The sequence below is a fragment of the Tinamus guttatus genome, unplaced genomic scaffold (assembly GCF_059628265.1).
Source record: "Tinamus guttatus ecotype Peru unplaced genomic scaffold, ASM5962826v1 Tinamus_guttatus_pri_ptg000259l, whole genome shotgun sequence".
NCBI classification, from domain to species: domain Eukaryota; kingdom Metazoa; phylum Chordata; class Aves; order Tinamiformes; family Tinamidae; genus Tinamus; species Tinamus guttatus.
Window position 1 is genome coordinate 539153 of NW_028288793.1, and position 21055 is coordinate 560207.

At 47.2% G+C, this 21055-nt stretch overlaps 2 protein-coding genes across 5 annotated transcripts; both read right to left on the reverse strand.

The window, feature by feature from the left end:
* Positions 1–7592: 7592 nt before the first annotated feature.
* TMEM81 (transmembrane protein 81) lies at positions 7593–8378 on the reverse strand. Its single transcript, XM_088526919.1, has one exon. The coding sequence runs from the start codon at positions 8376–8378 to the stop codon at positions 7593–7595; it is 786 nt and encodes a 261-aa protein (XP_088383045.1).
* Positions 8379–10215: 1837 nt separating this feature from the next.
* Positions 10216–19281, reverse strand: RBBP5 (RB binding protein 5, histone lysine methyltransferase complex subunit). Of its 4 annotated transcripts, none has more exons than XM_088526892.1 (14): positions 19197–19281; positions 18967–18992; positions 18714–18886; positions 18127–18267; positions 17586–17748; positions 16900–17009; positions 16601–16720; positions 16185–16338; positions 16002–16073; positions 15381–15498; positions 14930–14999; positions 14393–14622; positions 13839–13916; positions 10216–11007 (listed from the first exon to the last, which is right to left on the reverse strand). In XM_088526892.1, exons 1-14 carry the CDS (start codon positions 19213–19215, stop codon positions 10982–10984), a joined length of 1500 nt encoding a protein of 499 aa, XP_088383018.1. In that variant the 5' UTR covers positions 19216–19281; the 3' UTR covers positions 10216–10981. The 4 variants fall into 4 exon arrangements, with proteins under 4 accessions (XP_088383018.1, XP_088383017.1, XP_088383016.1 ...); XM_088526891.1 differs by having other exon boundaries at positions 10216–11010; XM_088526890.1 differs by having other exon boundaries at positions 13722–13916.
* Positions 19282–21055: the final 1774 nt, after the last annotated feature.

Sequence of the window (21055 nt, forward strand, 5' to 3'; positions counted from 1 at the left end):
CTCATCTCCCCACTATAAATGGTTCCACGTAGTCAAAGCACCAGCCTCAACTTGGGACCGCGACTGAGATGCAACCAAGAAGTCAGGCTGGGTTTCGGGTTCCAGGCTCGGAGCTGATACCCCAAAGATGTATGGGGAGATCGAGGAGCACCAGTACCTAAAAGGGCTGGGGAATAATTGCTGCCCATTAAAATGCACGTGTCTCATGGTGGAACAATCAAGCAACCAAAGTTAAGGAGAAGATGATTTGCAGTGTGTGCTGGTTAGTTCCCAAGCTCTTCCAGGGATACCTCTACCTTCCTCCACCACAGCTGACCTAAAAAGCTCAATCCTTAGATATTTGTCTAACAAAGAGCCACATTTGCACAGCTGTGCAATGGGAGGGGAATGACGCAAGTTTCTGAGCTAAATACCAATTCCTTGCCCTGTCCAACCTCACTGAGCAGGCTGGTTCGGGAGGATTCTCCCACCTCTTTCCTGGCTACGGAGAGCTGATCCCGCTGGGATAGCACAGGGAGCCTCCAATGTCCCTGGCGCCTCCTTGGACACGTTAACGAAACCAGGGCCGTGTTGCTGTTAACGCAGCGAGGCAGCAGAGGGGAGCAGGGCAGCCTGAACCAGCACTTGTTTACGAGGTGCAGCTCGTCTCCAGCCTGGCCCTGCGCTCACACGCGGGTCATGGACAGCTTGCTCGGGCTAATCTTCCTAAAACTACCGTCCTGGACCCCAGTGAGCACTTAAGAGCTTAGATGTGTAAATCCCCAGCTTCCCAGCTGTACATACCCACAGCAGCCTGCTGCAACCTGCGGCAAGGAGGGACCAGCACGAGGAGGGTTCAGCAAATGAGAAATGCTGTAAGAGACAGGAGAGGGAAAACAAACCTGAGGAAAACATCTAAATGTTTAGAGGAGAGCTGCAGGGAAAAGCAAGAGCACTTCACAGCTTCTGTTACAAATAAACCCTGGGATAAAGTGGGAAAAAAAGCTGGCAGCTCCCACTGGTACAATGCAGAGCAGCCCCAGTCCCTGCCCACAAATGCTCCCCATCACCCTGCAGATCCACTGGGAATCACCCCCTTGGGCCCTCCAGCAGGCTGTAACACTGCTTTAGGAATCACGTTAAAGTATAAATTATATTTTTATATGATTTAAGTTTTTGAAGATTTTAAAATATTTTTTATTGATGTTTGGAAGCTTCTTTGGCAAAAGTTTTTCTGTTGTTACTAGTTCGGCATTTTTGTTATCTCGTCACCTCCCTCTTGCTGGGCCGTCAACCTTTCTCCCACAAATGATAAAGGGAAAATCAGGAATTCAGTGTTAGCCCCAAAACATAGCAAATTAGGGCTTGGACAACAGTTACCTGATCGATATGCAGAGCTAGTGCTGGCCACGATGAGGACATTTAGGAGGTATCATCTGCCTGCAGCTCCAAGCAGGGTGGGTGACTTGCAGCAGCCCCACGGAAGGGACGTTCTTGGGCAGAGCAGCAGACAAAAGCAGGAGGATTAAAGGACGTGCATGAAACGCCTGCACCAAAGCCAGATGCAGAGGCAGGAGTCGGACCTGATGCTGCTGGATATTCTGCAGGGCGGCACCATGGGATAACTCTGCAGCAGCGAAAAGCTCACGAAACCCAAGGATTGGGATTCAGCATCCATCTGGGTCTGACCACACGGCTGTGCAACGCCTCTTGCTCACCCTGCTCTCAGAGACACTTCCAAATGTGTCTGGCAAAAACCGTGGCCCCGTTCATTTCACTTAACTTTGCAGTGCTGGAAAGCAAGGTGCTTTAAAACAACGTGGTGAGCAGGGCATCCAAACGCTGCAAAGCCACGGGGTTTTAAATAGCAGCAATTTGCAGCCTGGGAAGGCTGACGTATTTTCCATACAACTCTTTGTTCAACTGGATCACAGGCACATTTTACGAAAGAAGGGAGAAATTACATGAGCTGGAGTTCAGATGTTCCAGTTGGCACTGCTCTGTATTGCAAATGGACTTGCAAATATTCTAATATGTAAAATCCACAGACAACATTTTCTAAAACCTTTAATGACTTACAAGTAGATCCCTTTGAATGTTAAATGGCTTGAAGTGAGGTATGCCTCCTCTTTGCAAAGATAAAATGGTATGTTTGAGATCCAGTAGCATCGTCAATACACATTTTAAACCCATGTTTCCACTTCCAACTTATTTTTTTGCTTAGTTTTCGCAGTATTTTAAGCATTATGCAGGCACTCAAAAGGTGACTCCATCTACAGCTCCGAGCAACTATTTCACCCCTCTCTGCCTCAGTTTCCCTTTCTGAAAAGGCCCGGGCTGGTCACTGCATATTTACCAGAACTTGGTGGTTCGAAAGAATCTGAGCATTTGCTCTAGGGACCAAGTTGCAGGAGCCGGGGTTGAGTCCCAGAACCACAGGACGGGTCCCTGTCTCCAGGCCCCCTTTTCCCATCCTTTAATACCACAGACCTCTACAGGATGCTCTAAGGAGTGAGCAACAGTGTGAAGTGCCCCGAGCCTCTCAACAAGAGGCCAAATGCTCAATATTAAACACGACCATCTCCCACCCAAATGCTCATATTTAACACGACCATCTCCCACCCAACACTACCAACCTTCACCGTGCTGAACACGGCGCTTCTGCTTTTAGGTCATCTGGGCTAAATCCATCCCCAAACTGCACAGGTTGGAACCAGGAACATCTGATTTACAGCGGGGCTCCCACAGCATTGCCCAAGGAGCAGCTGGGTGACTCCTTAGGACCAAGGAGGGTCTCTGATGCCACCTGCAATAAAGCAGCAAAGCTTTCCCCATCCATAGCAACCCTCCCTGCACAGGAGCAGGACCATTTTCTTCTCACTAATTTTGTTGTACAATATTCTTTTTTAAGAAAAAACAACAGCAAACACTGTAAGCGTACTGTATTTACTACAATTACAGCTATTTATTGGTGACGGTAGCACGCAGATCACAATAAAGATCCGCAGAGACTTAGACAACTGCTGGAGTCTGGGGTACTCGTGTCCAGGTTCCTGCTTGAGAACCTGGAGCCTCCCTGGCCCAGGGCCACATTTTTCCCCCTGGCTTCCAAGTGTCCATGTAAACACGGAGCCTGCTGAGACTCCATCCACATGGAGCCGAACTCCTCGGCAAAAGTTAATTCAATTAAGACAGAGTAAGTCCTAACTCCATCCCCCGTGACAGCGACAGCTACCAAAAAGAGGTGAGACTATCCCTGGTGTAAGGAATTGCTGGGTTTAAGGGGCTAATTAGGTATATTTACATAGCGTGACCTGCCTGGCTAGTATTGCAATGACTGGAAACTAATGCTAGAAAACTCAGGTTGGAAATTTCACGGAGCTTATTAGCAGAAAGGGTAACTGACGGCTGGAAGAGCTTCCGAGGAGCTTCATCCTCAATCACAGGCTTTACATCGAGACGGGAAGTGTTTCAGGAAAGCTGGATTAGCCCCCAGCTCCAGGCTCGCAAAGGTCTGCTTGTATTGCAGGAAATGATCCCCTTCACCCAAACCATTCCCTGCACAGGCTACAATTCCATAAATCAGCTCACGGGAAAGAAGGTGCCTTATAGGGACACGTCAAGACGCGTCACATCGAGTCTCGCCTCGGCCGAAGCCAAAGGGCCACGTAGTGCTACAAGAGTGAAAGAAAACCCAAATCCTCTTTAGAATGTGGATCGTGGCATTCCCGCTCTGAGCTGATTTCCAAGACGGGCCGTGACGGGTCACTGTCATTCGGGTGTCACACAAGCACCTCCCAGCTCCGGGCACCCAGGCGCTATCCGGGCATCCGCTGCAAAGCGGAGTCGGTAGAGGGAAAGCGGATCCAGCAACGGGAAAGCGGATCCAGCAACGGGAAAGCGGATCCAGCAACGGGATCCAGGGGGCTCAGGCTCCTCTGCCCCCCTTTGAGCAGGGCTGGGGGCTCAGCCTTGCTCCCCAAGGCCGTTAATTAGCTCCGGGTTAATTAGCTCCAGGCAGGAGGAGCCTTGTTAGGGGAAGCCGCAGGGAAGGGCCAGGGCTTCCCCAGGATCCATTGGGAGCTGCCAGTGCGGCGGGACACATGAAGGTGCCGCTTCCCGCTGGGATAACTGCTCCTGCTGGGAATGCCGGCGGGCCCGGCACACCGGGAGGCCACGGCAGAAAGGGCCATGCGTGCTCACGTGCATCCACGCTGGCTTTTCCAAGGAAAAGGGCCAGGACAGGCTGAAGTTCAGGTCACCCATGAGGGCTCCGGTGCATTGAAGAACCCACACGTGTTTGTCTCATTCTCCGTGTTTCCCAAGCACGGGTTTCCTTGCACAGACTTTGGGTATGAAGGACTAAAGCCAGATTTTCCAAAGAATTCAGTGTGTAATACTTGAAAATTTGGAGATTTGTGTATTTCTGCCTAGAAAGACCTTGGCCCTTTATTGGCACCTGGTTCAATAGTGTTGATTTATTGACCCTTGCTGAAGCCAAAGCTAAGGAAGAACCTTGATCCAGGCAAAGCACAGCAAGGAGTGATTCTATTCACTGCTAAATACCCTGGTCTAAGGACTCCCAGAAAAGCCAGAGAAACAAATCAACAATTATCTGAACTAAGCACAAAAAACACTCCTAACAGACCACGTTTGATTCAGCACATTCTAATTCGGAGTTAATTAAAACATTCCCACTTAGGATTAGTGCTACAATAGCAAATTTGTTTTTCTACACTTGACCTAAAATGACACATGACCTAAAATAATATTTAGCATCAGTAGCGCTTTACACACAGGCCTAAGCTGGCATCACCAGAGACAGACAACAAATGTACATATTTATGAAGCATTTTGTGGCAAAAGTCACTGCCAAAAAACTGCAATTTTCTGGGGAAAAAACGCACGGTGGAAGAAGGACGAAACATCAGCAGCTGCTCTCAAAGGGGGCAGCAGCCGCATGCTGTACCTGAGCAGCCTCCGGGCCTCCGTGCTGGGCTCCCTTTGGCAGAGGAAAGGGGAGACTGGCCTCTGAATTCCGGTTTTTCAAACATTTTCCCATTATTTTTCAATTGATTTTTCCATTATTTTGTAAAATAATGAGAAACACCCGACTAGCAAAAGTGCTTTAAAAAAAAAAAACAAAGGTCAGTGAAGAAAATAATCCCATTTCTAGTTACTTCTTTTATCCCGAGCGAGGCTCAGGAACGCGCAGCCAACGAAGGAGCCAAAGGGAGAGGAAAAGCAGCCCGGGAAGAGGAGGCCGCATGGTGGGAAGGAGGGACCAGGGACACGGGAGCGGCCACCGAGCGGCTCCAGAAAACTGCAGGACCAGGAAACGAACGGATCAACGTGCAGAGGATGCCCCGCAGATGCTTCTTGTTGCAAAAGCAGCATATGGGGGTTGTTTTCCTCTTTGTTGCTATTCAAATTCCAGCAGTTAGAGCAATCGAGTTATTCAATTTGGATAAGCTTCAGTAGCCCAGAGCAATCTCAGCAGCTGCCTGTGCCCCTCCGTTCTGTCATTAGCTCTTTCTTTCAAAGTGGTAATGCCATTAGCAAATTGACTCCCCCTCCTGCAATCTGTCTGGTTTTAGTACCTACGACACCAAGGGCTTCCTGACACGTGGGGCCATCAGCAGAGTTTGCAGCGGGGACCGTCACGGGCTGGGGGGCTACAGCCAGGCAGGGGTTGTGCACAGCCCCCGGGATCTTCTGCAGCTGAAGGAGACAAACAGCAACAACTGGAGGCAACAATTCAATAATTTAGGCACCGTATGAGCTCCGAGCACAAAAAGACACGTTTTTCCACAAACCAGGTGTTACGTTGGGGTGAGCAGACAGGACAGGGAGGAATGACCCTCCCTTCCTCCCCCTCTGCAGATGTATTGAAGGAAACGCTCAAAAACATGTTTTACACTATTAAAAAACACAAACGCAGACAATGCAAGTGCCATTTCAAATGGAATCTAGGGTGATAGAAGGCTTGGTTTCACCCTTTCTGATATTGGGAACTGCACTCTACAACACTGCCCTCCACCTTAAAACATACATTAAAAAATATATTAACCTTTCCCACTCCAGGCATCTGTCTTCCCCCCGGCAGATAAAGGAGGGTGCAACTGCTTTGTAAAGGAACTGGAAATTCATTTTCTAAAAAGATGAACCCTCTGGCTCCCACTCTGACCTCCTCAGCTGAGCAGGGCGCAAATGGATCGTCCTGGACCTTTCGTGTCATCCTCCTGCACTGCTGCAACCCGCTGGCCGCGGGACCGAGCCCTGCATTTACATTACAAAGTGCAAGGAGACCCTTCCAGATGGGGCAGCTCCTCTTTGTTGCTTTTCACCATTAGCCCCCAAACCCAGCATATGCCGGCTCCCGGGGGAGATCCCGCTTCCTGCCCTGGATATGATGGGAAAAGGGCTCATCCGAGCCAGGAAAATGAGCAGGCAGCAAGTGCAGCTGCTGCCAGCACCTCCTTGCTCCTGTGACAGGTTATCTCTAAGCTAAAAAACTTAGTTGCCCGTTTCTTCATATTCAGGAAGCAAGAAGAGCTCGGGATATCCTGCTGCAGTCTTGTATGCTTGCCCATGTATGGTAAAAAGGAAAAAAAACGAGCAGATGAAGTGCAATATTCGAAATATATGCTCTGGCAGTTTGTGACTGTTTCAGGAAAGCAGCTTCTATTCCCACACTAGCTCTGCATCCATGAAACCGCCAGCCGTGGTTAAAGGAAATGGGGAACAGAAGGAAAAGCAGCCCTCGGAGCAGCCGGATTTCGCTCCTGCCTCGTTACCGGTTCAGTCATTCCCACAGCAAAAGCCACGGTGACCTGCAGCGCGTGGAAGAGCAGCTCCAGAATAAACCCGTTTCTGCTTTATTCACGGGCTTTTCTTGGATTACTTGCTGCCTCGGGATTGCAGCAGTGCTAATGACTTTAATTACCTGCTTCCTGCGCCACGGTACGGGATGGAAAGCTGAACTACCAGGAATCCCACCTGGATTTGCCTCCGTACCTTGGGCTGCTCCTGTTTGCAGCGGGGTGGGTGCTCACGGCAGGGAGCTCTGCAGAGGGCAGCAACGGGGCCGGGGGTAAAGAAAATAACAAGAAATCAATAAAAAGCCAGAAGGAATCAATGAAACTGGGATGAGAAGCAGCGTCCTGCTCACCAAGACGCATCCCTGTTGGCCTAGAACGGGTCCTAACTCCTCACCCAGCGTCTCTGCAGGAGCCACACGAGCTGGAAAGGGAAAAGGCTGCTGGATGGGTCCAAGTGAGCAGGCTGGAGCATCGGCAGGAGCCCGGGGGCCAAGGGGAGGCAACGGGGACGGCCGGAGCTGCCACGTGGAAGGAGGCGGCAAGTCCTTCAGGATGCGACATGGGAGCCGCTTTCCAGCTCCCGCTTCTCCGCACGTCTTGCTGGAGAAACACGACCTACCGCAACGAGCCATCCGCGTCCACCCGCATCACGGACGATATTTAATAAAGGATATTATATCAGCCAGGAAAAAAGAAAAAAACGATACCACCATGAAATATTGCATTCATGCTGATATTGTTATATGCATTACAGTAAGAAACCAGAGCCAAGAAATGGCATTAAAGCTCCATTCATTTTCTCATCTCCCTCCTCCTCCGAATCTTGCACGAGAAGTAGAGCGTGATGCTCCCCAGGACACCCCCCAGCACCCCCATGGCCAGTCCCAGCAAAGGCTCGTTCAACAATTTCCTCTGCCAAAAGCTCTGTGGCTGCTGCATTCCTACGTGGGTGACGTTCGGTTCGTTCCCTTCCTCCTCATTTTCCGCTATTTGCTGCTCCAAAGTCAAGGATTTCTGGAAGTTCAGATCCACCAGGTCGCTCCGGATCACCGTGACCCCGAAGTAGACCCTCTTGACGAGCCGCAGCGTCTTGGCCAGCTGCACGTCGCAGCGGTAGGTGCCCGCGTGCGCCTCCCTGGCCGGGGCCAGCGTGACCACGGGGCCAGCGTTCTTGAAGGGCCTGAAGAGGCCGTCGTTGGTGGTGACGAGCCCCGGCGCCAGCCGCCACGTGTAGCCGTAGGGCCGGTCGGCGGCGCCGGCGCAGCGGAGCCGCACGACGCCGCCCGCGGGTGCCACCACGTGCCGCAGGCCGCAGCGCCGCGCGGCCGCGCAGGGCAGCGTGCGCCGCGTGCAGTTCCTGCGTTCCCCGTCCGGCGCCAGCTCGCACAGCTCCTCCAGCTGGGAGCCCAGCCCGCAGGTCGCGCTGCACGGCGTGGCGTTCACGGGGACGCGGGCGGCCACCGAGCGCAGCTCCTCCGGGATGGTGACGTTCCCGTAGGGAAGCACCCACGGCGCGTAGAAAACGCAGGGGAACATCCCGAGGATGAGGCTGCTTTCCAAGGGCTTCATTCCAGACATCCTGCCTTCTGAAGCCACACAAATTCAGCAGTTAAGTTAACACAGATCATTCTCTGTAAATATTCAAACTCAGTTTTCTCTGGAATTCCACCCGTCTTCCATTAGGAAAAACCCTCCAACACAACAGGCTGGAACTGTAACTAAAGAAAATGCCAAGTATTCCTATGGAAATCAGTGTGTAAACCACGATTCCAGTTCCTGTAGCGGGGTAACAGCATATTTTGATCCATTACGTTCCAGCAACTGGGATTGATTTGACAGTTTTAAAAATATTAAGTTCTCCCCCCTTCTAAGATTTTATATATTATTTTAGATTCCTGCTGTGATGTCCCCATTTAACTTTCCCACCTAACTGAAAATGAGTAACTGTTACTGGGACGTTTCACAGGTCCCTGTTGGCACAGGGTGACCACAGCTACTCAGGCAGAACCTGTCCAGTTGGGTCCCATGTAACCATATGCCCAAACCAAAAGTGCTCCCCAAATTACCGAGGCCACAAGAGCCCTGAGACAACGCAGAGATCCAGGGCCACCTGCAGAACGTGTCATCCGGGAGGACGTCCCCACGCGCGCAGGGTTCCGGGAGCCCCTCGCGTCTCCGTGAGGCCGGATTCCCCCGGGAAGCGGCGCTGATGTCACAGGCCAGAACGTGGCCACAAAAACCTTCCCGTGGAATCGCCGGAGACAAAAGAACACCCGGAGCTCCCGGAGTCGAGACGGAGCCACCGGCTATAGGAAATAAACCAGACCTCTTTATTTACAAACACAGAAACTAACAGCACTGCTACGCGCTACCAACAGGCCGGCATCCGACAAGTATTGTACAAAACTACAGATATCAAAAAATAAAATAACAGATGGAAGAAAATAAACCAAGGACATATACACTGTACAGAGAGGTCTTAAGAGAAGTGAAAGCTGGAGGCTGTGGCAAATCGGGAGCTGCAGCTGCGTCTCGAGGACCGCTGCATCTTTGAACCTGGGCCTGGGCTCAGAACCACCACAAACGCAGGGATTTGACGGAATAATTTTCCACAAGGACAGGAGTTGTTCTAGAACCAAAAAGAACACGGAAGACTAATACCATACACCATAGGAATTAATTTCATCAAATGAAACTGGTCACTGCATCGAAGTCATAACTGAAAATATCTTTAAAAAAAGTCCTGATTTAAAATGTCTCATTTTATTCTCTGTTTAAATCTCATGCAACTAATGCATATGTACAACTGCAAATTAATAAATATCTTTATGACTCTTCTTCTGGGCTTTTAGTGTCTGCTGCAAGATATCTTGAAAAATTAAATACATAGCGATAATCCATGTAATTATGTCTGGGGAAGAACTGAAAGTAATTCCACAGGACCTATAAAAATCTCTACAGACCCAAGGGCATGAGCAATAGAAACCTCCTTTTAATAGGCTGTCGCTCTAGTACAGTGGGTCTGCAGGTAGGGGATGGAGAAATTTGCCTCTTCTCATTTCCAGAAGGAAAAAGATACACAGGTCATGGAGGAAAAGGCTGAAGCATCGTTGGGAATTAGCTGTTAGCAGTCACTGTCCTTCTATTCTTGATCCACAGGTGTGAAAAAGAGATGAGCATGTTGAAAGCTCGAGCTGGGTATGTTGTGTTGCACTCAGACTGTTATTGTCATCATCTTTTTAAGGCTTGGATGGGGAAACTGGAAATCGGCTCTTTGAATTAGGAGAAATATTGGCTCTGCTTCTTCCCTAATTGCCAGGCATACATCAGCTAAGAAGGAACACAGTTTTCTCTAGCAGGGAGCAGAACAAGAAAGGTACAGCATAAAAACACCTGCGAGGAGAGAAAAATGCCAGCACAGCCTTTCATATTACTGTTTAGAAGACAGTCTATATAAATTTAAAGAGTCTTTTATCTAGAGCTACTTCCTCTTGTTCATTTTTCCAGAAGCAGAGTCATCCTTCATGTCTAAAATATTCACAATATGAAGATTCAGTCTTTGCAGACTTTGGAGGGTGTCCTGATTCTTCAGATTGCATCTCTCTCCACTTGAGAGGAAATCAAACCTGGCACGTAACCCGCAGCACTTCCCCAGGCATGTCAGCACAGAAGGCATCATCCGAGCTAACGGAAAAGCTGGGAAGGTAACGCAGCTGGGATAGAAGGAGCAGAATCACAACTCACTGGAATGCAGAGAAAGGGAAGGACAGACAATCATACAGCATCTGGAATAAAAACACACACTTTGGGTATTCTTCCATCCAGGAAGAAAAAACATTTAGAAGACAATGTTTGGGAAGCTCTGGAGCGGCAGAGTGGTGGGTACCTGCACACTTTAGAAAGAGTTAAACTCGTCACCACGAAGGCAGTCCAGTTAGTCACTTTGCAAATAGCACAACCTGAGAGTCAGCATCTTACATTGTCGCATGTAGAGGCAGTTAAGGAGGAATGAAGGCCGTTTCCTCTTCTATAATTCATTTCTTATAAAAGTCACTCCCTGAATCCATGAACAATCAGGCTGCTGTATTAAAATCAGTCCATTCTGACTGAGCATTTCCATGTATTTTCCACATTATGGTGCCAATATAGGAAAGGGCATAGGAGGCTAAAGAAGAGCATCTTCATAACAGTTCTGAGATTGCACCACCTGCTAAAGAGATCAAAGACAGGTAAAAAATAAATCAAACTCATAAACAGATGTCACCAGAAACCAGCAACTACCAAATAGGGCAGCATTTCCAGAAGCAAAAAAGAAAGAGAACAAGATTTTCCAGATGCTAAAGCCATTTTTTTTCAGGCTAGGATATAATCAACAGATATGATGTCAGATAAATTTAAATCTCCAGCATTTCTGCATCTGTATTTGAGCTCACAGGCGCAGACGAGGTAGCTGAGGACTCCTGAGCTATGAGGACTCCTTGGGTCCTCTGAAGGCACCAGGACTGCAGAAGGGAACACACTAATGGATCCTAGAGAAGTGCAGCGTAGCAATATTGATTATCTGTCTATAGCTCACTTAAGGCACTTATGGAAAAACACCCATAAGTGCTTTCAGGCATCTAAGATTTAAAAACAAATGAGAGCTTTGCCCTCTCCCATAGAAAGCTAAAGCAAATCAGGTTTAAACCATTTGTTCACATGAAAAAATACATTTCCATTTCACACTGCCCAAACCCCCAGCAGATTCCACTGGACAGGAATGCACATGCCAAGCTCAGGAGCAGCTAACAAGGGAAACTCCAAAGTCATCAAATTCCATCAGCCAACAGCAAATGGGACTACATGGCTACAAATGTATGGGATCATTACAAACAAAAACACCCAAAACTCCCAAACGGGGCTTTGAGAGGATGTACAAAAAGAACAGAGTCTGTCTTGAACATTGTTCCATATGAAGAATATGAGAGGAAACAGGATTAATATTTTTCCTACAGTTCTATAAAAGGGACAGATGCAAGAGCAATTACAAACGTCCAGAAGAAATTGCAGAGATCTGTCTACAATGAAAGATGAAGCAAATTACTGAGACAAGTTGATAATGAAATTACATATGGTGAAAAAAATAACAAAATTGCTTATTATCAAAACCACTGATATGAAGACACACTGCTTGCACTGCTAATAAGACACAAAAGCTGAAGTGTCCAGTTCTTCCTTAAAAGCAAATAAGGATTGCAATTTGCTTCTGGAAACCTCACCGTAAGTGATAAAAAAGTAATTAACAGGCCTGCTGAGGAGGCTAACAGTTACCCTGATGCTGTCTTCAAACCAGTCCTGGCCACCCAACGTGACACAACGGGGCAGCCAGGACACAGCACGGAAGCCAGCAAGGACATCTGAGCAGCTTTAGCACCCAGACATTTGTCACTATTTTACTGGTACTTTAAAGCACTCTGCAAGGTCCACAATTATTTGAGAAATCAGAGAGAACTACTCTGGACAGCAGCTCTGACACCTCCGGGGTTTGGCACAAGGTTTGGAGAGGTTTTTGACTAGTATCTGCTTAATTTCTGCATTCTGCAAGCTCTAATATGTCAGACAACGACCACGTTTTGCCCTGTATAGGCAAGCTTCTTTTATCACATCCCCTTTAAAGGCAAATTATCAACACCAGTGCAAGCGAGGTAGCAGGAGCAGAGCAGGAAGGACAAGGAGCAGGGTGGGTAACACAGGAGCAGCAGGGAGGGAAGGAAGGACATGGAGGGAATCAAATCTACACAGCTTCAAACCCGCAGCAGCAGCTGCCGAGTTCAAGGAAACGCAAAATTTGATATATTAATTACATCCTGCCTATGAAACTGTCTATATATCAACCCTGAGTTCTTTTCTACAAGAACTGCCAACGAAAGAGGAGTCCACACTGGTTTATCCAAACACACTTCCTTTACCTCACTTGAATGAGCTTTGTCCAAATAACAAACTCAGGCAGCAAACGAGAGACAAGCAAATGAGAAACTTGTCAGCTGAGACCCAATCTTTGTTTGAAACTTTAATTTTGGATCCCAACACAGGTGACTTTGTCTTGAAATAGCATGACCAACAAAACATGACTAGGAAAAGATAAAGGACCACCAAAATCTAACCTCATTTACAGGAACTGCACTCTCTGTAATTTAACTAACATTGCTGCACAGCTAGAAATGAAAACTCACATCCTAGATTTTATCGCTGGGTCCATTTAATCAAACAGACCATTAGAGGCACTCAGTCATTTAAAAGACACTAAGTGGAAAGCTGCAGGTTGGTACCTTTAAAACAGATAATACTCCAATTCATTAAGGGGAAAAGAACTTTGATTAGCTTGTTCAAAAGAAACACACAGAACGGGAGAAATAAAAGCTCCTCTAAGATAATGGGCAGTATTTTTATCCCCAGAAACCATAAAAGCCTCTTCCCTTTCCTAATTCTTCTCACATAATTTTTCTGCTCTTTATCACACTACCTAGCATTAACAATGGCATCAAATATACTTTTTAGCTTCAGAATCCTTCATCATTTTCATTTATCTTGTTGAACTCTACCCAGAAAAAAAAACACACACTCTTAAGAACTTTTAATTTGACATAAATTATCAAAAAGATAGAAATCCTCAAAAAAATGCTTTTAAAGTAATGCTCAATCTCTTTTAAAAACCCTGTATGTTCCTTATAAGCAACAGCACGTGCATGAATATCACTCTGATGAAGAATATTTAAAGCACTTACATTTAAAAAAGTCAAATTTTGCCTGTCCTTGACAGCAGCTGAATATTTAGTGAGCAAGGGCCATTTGGGCTGATAAAAATTTATGACTAAATCAAGTGAGGGTCTGTACAAAGCAAGGCCACCAAGCAAGCTGAGGACACTCACACTAGGTCCTTACCTGCCAACGGCTGTCCCAGCTCCGCCTGCACTTTACCCTTCGCTGCTCCTTCCAGAGGTAAAGCACCTCTGTCCCCTTTGTAGAGTTTCGGTTTAAATGGAGAATCTTTGTCTTTACCTTTTGATCCTTTAGGCCTGCCTGCTTGCTTCTTCTTGGATTTACCATCTCCCTTCACACCCAGCAGCGGATGGACTTCTGGGGAGAGACAGTGATATCGAAATAGTTACCCCCTAGGATACTTCTACCAGCAGCTAACAGGCCCTGAAGCACCACAGAACAGCTACTTTTCCTTTAATTACCATCCCACTTTTATACTTAAATCACTTCAAGTCACTGGATGGTATTTGTAAAAATATGCTACATTTACTTGCTTGTGAATAGGTTGTCTTAAACTGCTTACAATACATTATTTCTACTAACAGAAGTCTCTGTTCTAATACTGGTACAACAAAAACAATGTACTAAATAAATTCAAATAGAAAAAAAAAATCACTTAAAAAGAATAAAATGGCTACTAAATTAAAGACAAACAAAAGCTGGTGACAACTAATGACTACTGTATGAGATACCCTCACAGGAAGAAGAAAATTAAGGAGTATCTTCTGAACTCTTGGTTTTAAGATTAGGCAAAGCTAAAAATCTCTGGGGTAGGAGAGGCAGGCTCTACTCACCATCATTAGGTACTCCTTGGAGTTCAATGTTGGTGGTTTTGGGCTTCTTCTTTGGTGCCTGAGGGCCATCAGAGGAGCATTGTCTCTTCTTCTCAGAACCTATTCCCTCGTCAGTTAAAGAACTCTGAACAGCATCAGGTGGAGGACCATAAGGGTTTTCTTCAGGGTCTTCCACTTCAGGAGCAATGGGCAAGTAAAGCAAAGCCTTTGAGTCCTCCAGTTCTTCATCACTATGGAGACAAATATATATCTTCATTTAAAACTAGGGCTTTTAGGATGTGCTTTTGTCACATCTATAAGCAAAGATCTGTCTCTGCATAAAGGTCCACCCGATTCATAGAGCAACCTCAGCAGAGAAACACAGTGATCTTTGGACACAGAGATTCACCTCAACCTCCACCAATGGCTTTTTATACAAGTAGTTCTTTCACTATCTAAAGAACATACACTGTAACAACCTTCCACTTGGATTTTGTATTAGAAACAGCATCTTGATACATTTCATACTTCTTCCGTAAACAAAGGACATTCTTTCACCTGCTACAGAAGGCAGCAATGGGATCCACACTAGTTACATCCACTTCTTCATCTTCTGCAGCATCAGCACCTGAGAACCAGGGAAAAAGAAAATTAAAGACAGTAAGGAAAAGAGAGTGGTCTGTGGCATAGTGTGAGCAATTCTGTCCTTGCATAGCTACAGTCTTTCGATGTGTAATTTTTGGCACCACCAAGTGGCTAAGTTGTGCTTCTGCTGATTCAAATTCAGTATTATTTCCCTTGAAAGCACGTGCAAAGTGTTATGTCTATTTACTAAAAGCATGTCAAAAAGGGCAGTCATTTTGGTAAAAATACTGATCAAAGGTAAAAATAAAAATACATATCACCACGATCATTAGTTTTAAGTGTAGCCACATACTCAGACTATAATTACTTGACAAAAATGAAATTTCTAGACAGCCACACCTTTGGGACATAGCTTATGCTGTACCTGTCTGTTCTGGTTCGCTCTTATCTTCATCTTCAATGTCAAACTCTGATTCCCTTTCCTCATACTCCACATTTTCATCCAGCTCTTTGAAGTCAGGTGCAAAGGCACTCCAGTTTTCCTAAATCACAAATTCAGGAGTAATTTTACCTTATGCAAAGGAACACAAGCCACAGTGAGGGCCTCATTCAGTCACAATCTTATTCTACACCTAAATCTTTCAAGGCACATACAAGCTCACATACTGCAAATACAACACTGTAATATTCCTTAAATTGTCCTAAAATCAAAGCTCTGTGTTAATGTTTAATCATTTCATCTGTGTTTCATTCATTCATCTACACAGCACACTCAGAAGGGCAGCATTCACACAAAAACTATCCCTATGATGATGATAAAAGGTTTCTGCAAAGCTCAGCTAAGTTCAGCCACTGCAGTATGACAACCCTATGAAACTTATATCAACATCAGACATTTTTCAAAGTCAGGCAGGTGAACCTAAAGAACTTGATCAATTTGCACATTATAATAATAATCCTAAAGGATTTAATTATGCTATAATTCAGTCCACTTGGATGGAGATCACTGGGTAAGACCCTTAAGGAAGGGATCTAAAGCACTTACCACTTGATTCTGAGCCCATATTGACACAACACCGCTGGAAATCGACGCTATGATGGGTCGGACAGGATGCCACTAGGTTTATTTGAAAGAGAAAAAGAGGAGGAGTCTAATTTGTAAACGGAATTAGGAAAACTTAGTTTTTTAAAAACACAGAAACATAGTAATAGTGGTTAATGTTCTTACTGCTACATCCAAAAGCAGTTCTCCTCTGGTCCCATGCAGGATTTTCACTAGGTTCCCAATACTTTTTTCCCAAATGTACAGGGCATGCTGTCGTGCTGAACCTGCCACTATATATTCACCATCCCCAGAGAAACAGCACTTCTTCCACGGCGTCCTGTAGTTCAAAGCAGCTAGTTCAATAACTTCACATGAGGGAGAAAGAAAGTCTAGAGTAGGATTGTTCCCCACACCAATATTTCATCACCTTCATCCACAAGCAATATTTGAACTTCAAATCAAATTGTGACACAGGTTTCAAATGAAAACCTACTGAAGGAGTTAGTGAACCAGTCTTCATCCACCATCTCTCAACAGGGCAGAGCACACAAATCTCACCCTTGCAGGTCAGGCTGAGCAAGCATTTTGCCCCCTCTTACCGATTAACTAAATCCTGTAGCTTCTGCATTGGCTCAGGCTCCCCATCCCGTCCACAGGTCAGAATCTCACGCCCGTCGTACACTCTGATTATCCGGTCAGCTGTGTTTATTAAAAAGCAGCTGCAGGAAGAAGAGCACAAAACATTTGTTGCAATAAAAGTCTAAGATATTTAAAAAAAAGAAAAATCAGAATATGTTCTATTACAGAGATTTTTTTTTTAAAAAAAGCTTTCTGTGCTTTATCAAGCCACTCTACAGCTTTCAATTTGTCTTTAGACACCACTTGACAAATAACTCACCTTCCTTTCCGAGCAAATTCAATTGATTTAATAGCTGTGGTGTTGCTGGTTCCAGTTGTCACTCTGAAGGAAGCAACAAGATCCTGAGTATCTGTTTTTAAGACCAAGATCTGCAGATTAAGGAATGAGAAGGCAATTAGTATCTTCATTATGATTTATTCCCCTTTTAGTACCTTTTGCATCAGCTACCAAGAGCAGCCTGAGCAACCTAAAGCAGAATAGTTGGGATTCTACAACTGTAGTTTCTGCTTTTGGAAACTTTTATGAGCAGCTTTACCATCCCATGGTCAGCAGTGAAATGTGCAGAAGCACTTTTTGACAGATCATTGCTTAAATTAGCAGATACTGTTCTGAACCCCTCTGACAAAACTGTCCTTTAAAAGTATTTTACCACATGTGTGCTTAGGTACACTCTACAGCAAGCAGGATCCAAACAGCAGCATCACAAAGACAGAACTCACACAAGGCAATGTACACTATGGATCTTGAAAGATAAAATCACATGTCTTAATCAGAAAGATCCTATCTAAACTATATCATGTATTCAAGAGGCATTCAGGAAACCTTATTTGGATAGTAAAACAAAGCATGTTATCCAAAAGATCAATGATCTTAGGGGAGAAAACCAACCAAACAAAAGCAATCTTGGCTCTTCCACTGGTGTCACCTGCTCATATAGGTCTCACCTTCCCCTTGGCGTTGCCTGTGTAAATGTATTCCCCTCGTCTGTCAAAGGAGGCCACAACATTGAGATCCGAATCATCATCCACAGGCAGAACAACATGTTTGGAGTCAGAGAGTGTCAGCATCACCGGCGCAGACTTCATGGGACAAACCAAAACCCTGTTTCTGCAAAGCAGAAAAGGAAGAGAGTTACTAGTTTCTTCTCTGGATTTTTTGTTTCACATTTAGAAGCAGAAATAATCTGAAAATGAAAGCTGTCATCTATTTTCATTTTCTTTCTTTTTTGGAAGCTTTCCCATGTTATACAATAATGGATAGACTCAACAAGACATTTATATATGCACTTTTAAGACTCATCCTTTTTCTTCCTCTCATGCCTTTCTGCTAGTTTCATAATAAAGAGCATCACAACAAAACCAGTCACCACTCTAATCACAAAGAGTCAGTAAACTATGAGTATTGCATTAAAAAAAGCTTTGCAAAAACTACAGCAAAACTATTGTATAAACCTTAATTACATCACTGTTTTTTCACAAAACTTACTGGTCTCGAGGGTGATATTGAACTTTCAAGATAGGCGAAGGGAATCGAAACCTCTGGTCACAGTCTCCAGAGAGAACATCCCACTGCGACACAATGTTGTCGGTTGAAGCACTCACCAGTTTGTGACCATCTCGACTCCAGCTACAGAGACAAGGGACGACTCCAATCAGAATGTTTTTCTGAAGGGCCAAACGTGTATAAACCAACAGGGAGTTTAAACAAATTATCAGATGGAATCACCAGGTTCAACTAAAACTCCATCAGCCTCAAAAGCACCTCCTTTAAGCTCCCTTCTCCCAAACCTTACTGGGGACAATCTTTCCAAGCTCTCTTAAAAGAAACTTAAAATGCAACTGAGCAATAAGGTGATCCTAAAGCACAGCTGAGCACCCCTTAACTCGCTTCTACTTCAGCAGCTCGCTCTATGTTGAGAGCTGCCAGGTATCTGCAAACACCCACACGGGTGGCTTCTAACCAAAACCAGAGCACGTTTGTCACCCTGAGGTTGTACAGCGTGAGCTCGGTTACCACCAACCCCCTGATTTAAGCTGTTTATTGGGGAGGAAGAGAGGGGAGCCGGTCCTCACCACAGGGAGCAGACGGGGTGGATGTGGGCGCTGATGATTTTGGCGATGCCCCTCGTGAGGAAGTCCCAGATGACGATGCGCCCGTCGTTGCAGCCCACGGCGAGCAGGGTGCCCCAGCGGTTGAAGGTGCAGGTGAGCGCCATGCTGATGCAGTCCAAGGTGCCATCGGCCTCCTGCGGGGGCCACAGCAGCGGGGGCCGTGAGGGGACGCCCCCGGCCTCGCCCCTCCCGGCCGCCCCCTCCCGACATTTACCTCGGGGTAGTTCTGGCCGAAGGACTCTGCAAGGAAACGCAAAGACAGCGCGTGAGGCGGCCGCCTCGCAGCGCCGCCCGCCCGGGCCCGGCCCGGTCCGGTCCGGCCCGGCCCGCCGCCCCCGGGCCGGCCCCGCGCCCGCCTGCGCAGCTTCCCCGTGCCGGGAAACGCCGCGTCCCGGCCCCAAACGCCGCGTCCTGGCCCCAAACGGCACCGCAGCCCAGACGCACCGAGCAGCTCCAGGTTCATCGCGGCCGCCGTCCCGCTCCCTGCGCCGCCGCCGCCGACTAAGGACCCCGCCGGGGGCCTTCGCGCCGCCGCGGGCTGCCTCAGCGGCTGCCTGCCGCACCTCCCGCCGCCTGCGCCGCGGCGCCCGCTGGCGCCCCAGGGCGCTCGTTCCCCGTCGCGGCGCCCCCCGCTCAGCCGCCACGGCGGGACGCGGCGCGGGCAACGCGGCGGTCACGGCGCAGGCAGCGCGGCGGGCAGCCCGCGCATGCGCAACCGCGAGGGCAGAAGCCACACCGGGCGCCGTTGCCCGGAGATGGGCGCCAAGGCGCGGCGCGAGCGCGCATGCGCGTGGCAGGTCAGCAGCCGGGACACGGGCGCGTACAAAATCCGTTTATTGGGTCATTGTGGTTATTGCACTTTTTTTTTTTTTTTTTCTCTTCCTATGCACTTAGTAAGTTTGTTACACATTGTTTTTTTCCTATAACATGGTAAATACATCAGTTCTTTACAATAACGCGCGGAGAAGCGGTACAAAAGGCAGCGCGCGGAGCTGCAGGGGCAGGTCCCACACGAAGCCCCCCCGGGAAGAGCTTTGGCCGTCGCTCAACGGCCCCTCGGGGGTGCGCGCGGGGACACGGCTGTTTTCCCCTTTAAAAGGCCGGCAAGGCCAAGGGAAAATTACCCCGTGCAACCTCTTTTAGCTACAATTCACCGGAGCGGAGCCGGCTGCTCGCCCCGTCCTGGCGCCGCAGCGGTGGCTGCAGGGGACAAGGGAACAGCCACCCCCCTCGCTGCCCTTTAGTGTAACCGACACAACTCGCTGCATTCAGTAAGGATTTGGTCCTGCAAGGCAGCCCTGGAGCGCGTCCTGCAGGTCTAGATACACCAGGGAGGGGACAGGGGGATGTAGGGAGCGGGCCGGAGGGCTCGGGCAGCCCCACAGCTCTCCTCCCTGTTCAGAGCATTTGCTCCCAGCCCCTCTCCCTCCATGTAGTGTTCACCAGGAAAGGGGGAAGCAGAGGAGCAAACCGAACTCTGCCTTCACCTCGCAGCTCTATCTTCTGCTTCCTCTGTGTCACCTAAAGACTAGCGGAGCACCAGCTACAGCCGCTGCAGCAGCAGCATGTAAACCTTACAGTAACCTCGGTAAACAATGTTTCTTTTCAAATTATTACAGGCCTGAACTCCACACGGGCACCTTCCCAAGAGATGGGTCTGCAGGAAGGGAGAGGGAAAACGTGGATGTGTCAGTGTTCACAGCAGTCGGCCTCAGCGGGATTCAGCCTGTGCTGTTTAAGTGACCATTAGTGTGACACTACCGTAACAGCACACACGGGTGTGCGGCCATCCACAACAGCTAGTCCAGGACGTGGTTACACGTGGTAAGCTGTATAATGCTTAGATCTACGTACCTTTTTAAAAAAAATCCTATATTTTACAGTAACAAACCACCTCAGTAGAGTAAGGATACAAAGGCAGCCTCATTTCCACAAAGAATAGCTACTCAGTCCAACTGCACAAGCTTAACATAGTGGAGTTACTGCTTTACAGTTTTGTCATATAATTCCATATAAGTGTCTGTGGTTGCAGTTTGTGAAATTTAATAAAGTTATAATTTATTCACTTTATTTTCCTTGCTCTAATGAGGAAGAACCCCCACTCGTTATAAAGATAATAGGGTGTATGAAACCTCTCAAAACAAGTCTAAAATCCCCCAAAACTAGTCTAAGACTTTAAACCAAATAGAAAAAGAAATGCAGAGAAGCAGCTTAAGCTGGGGAAAACCTGGAGGTCCAGGATGCTGCACGTGCAAAAAGAGAAACTAAACAAGACATCAAGGTAGCTATACACAACATTAAAA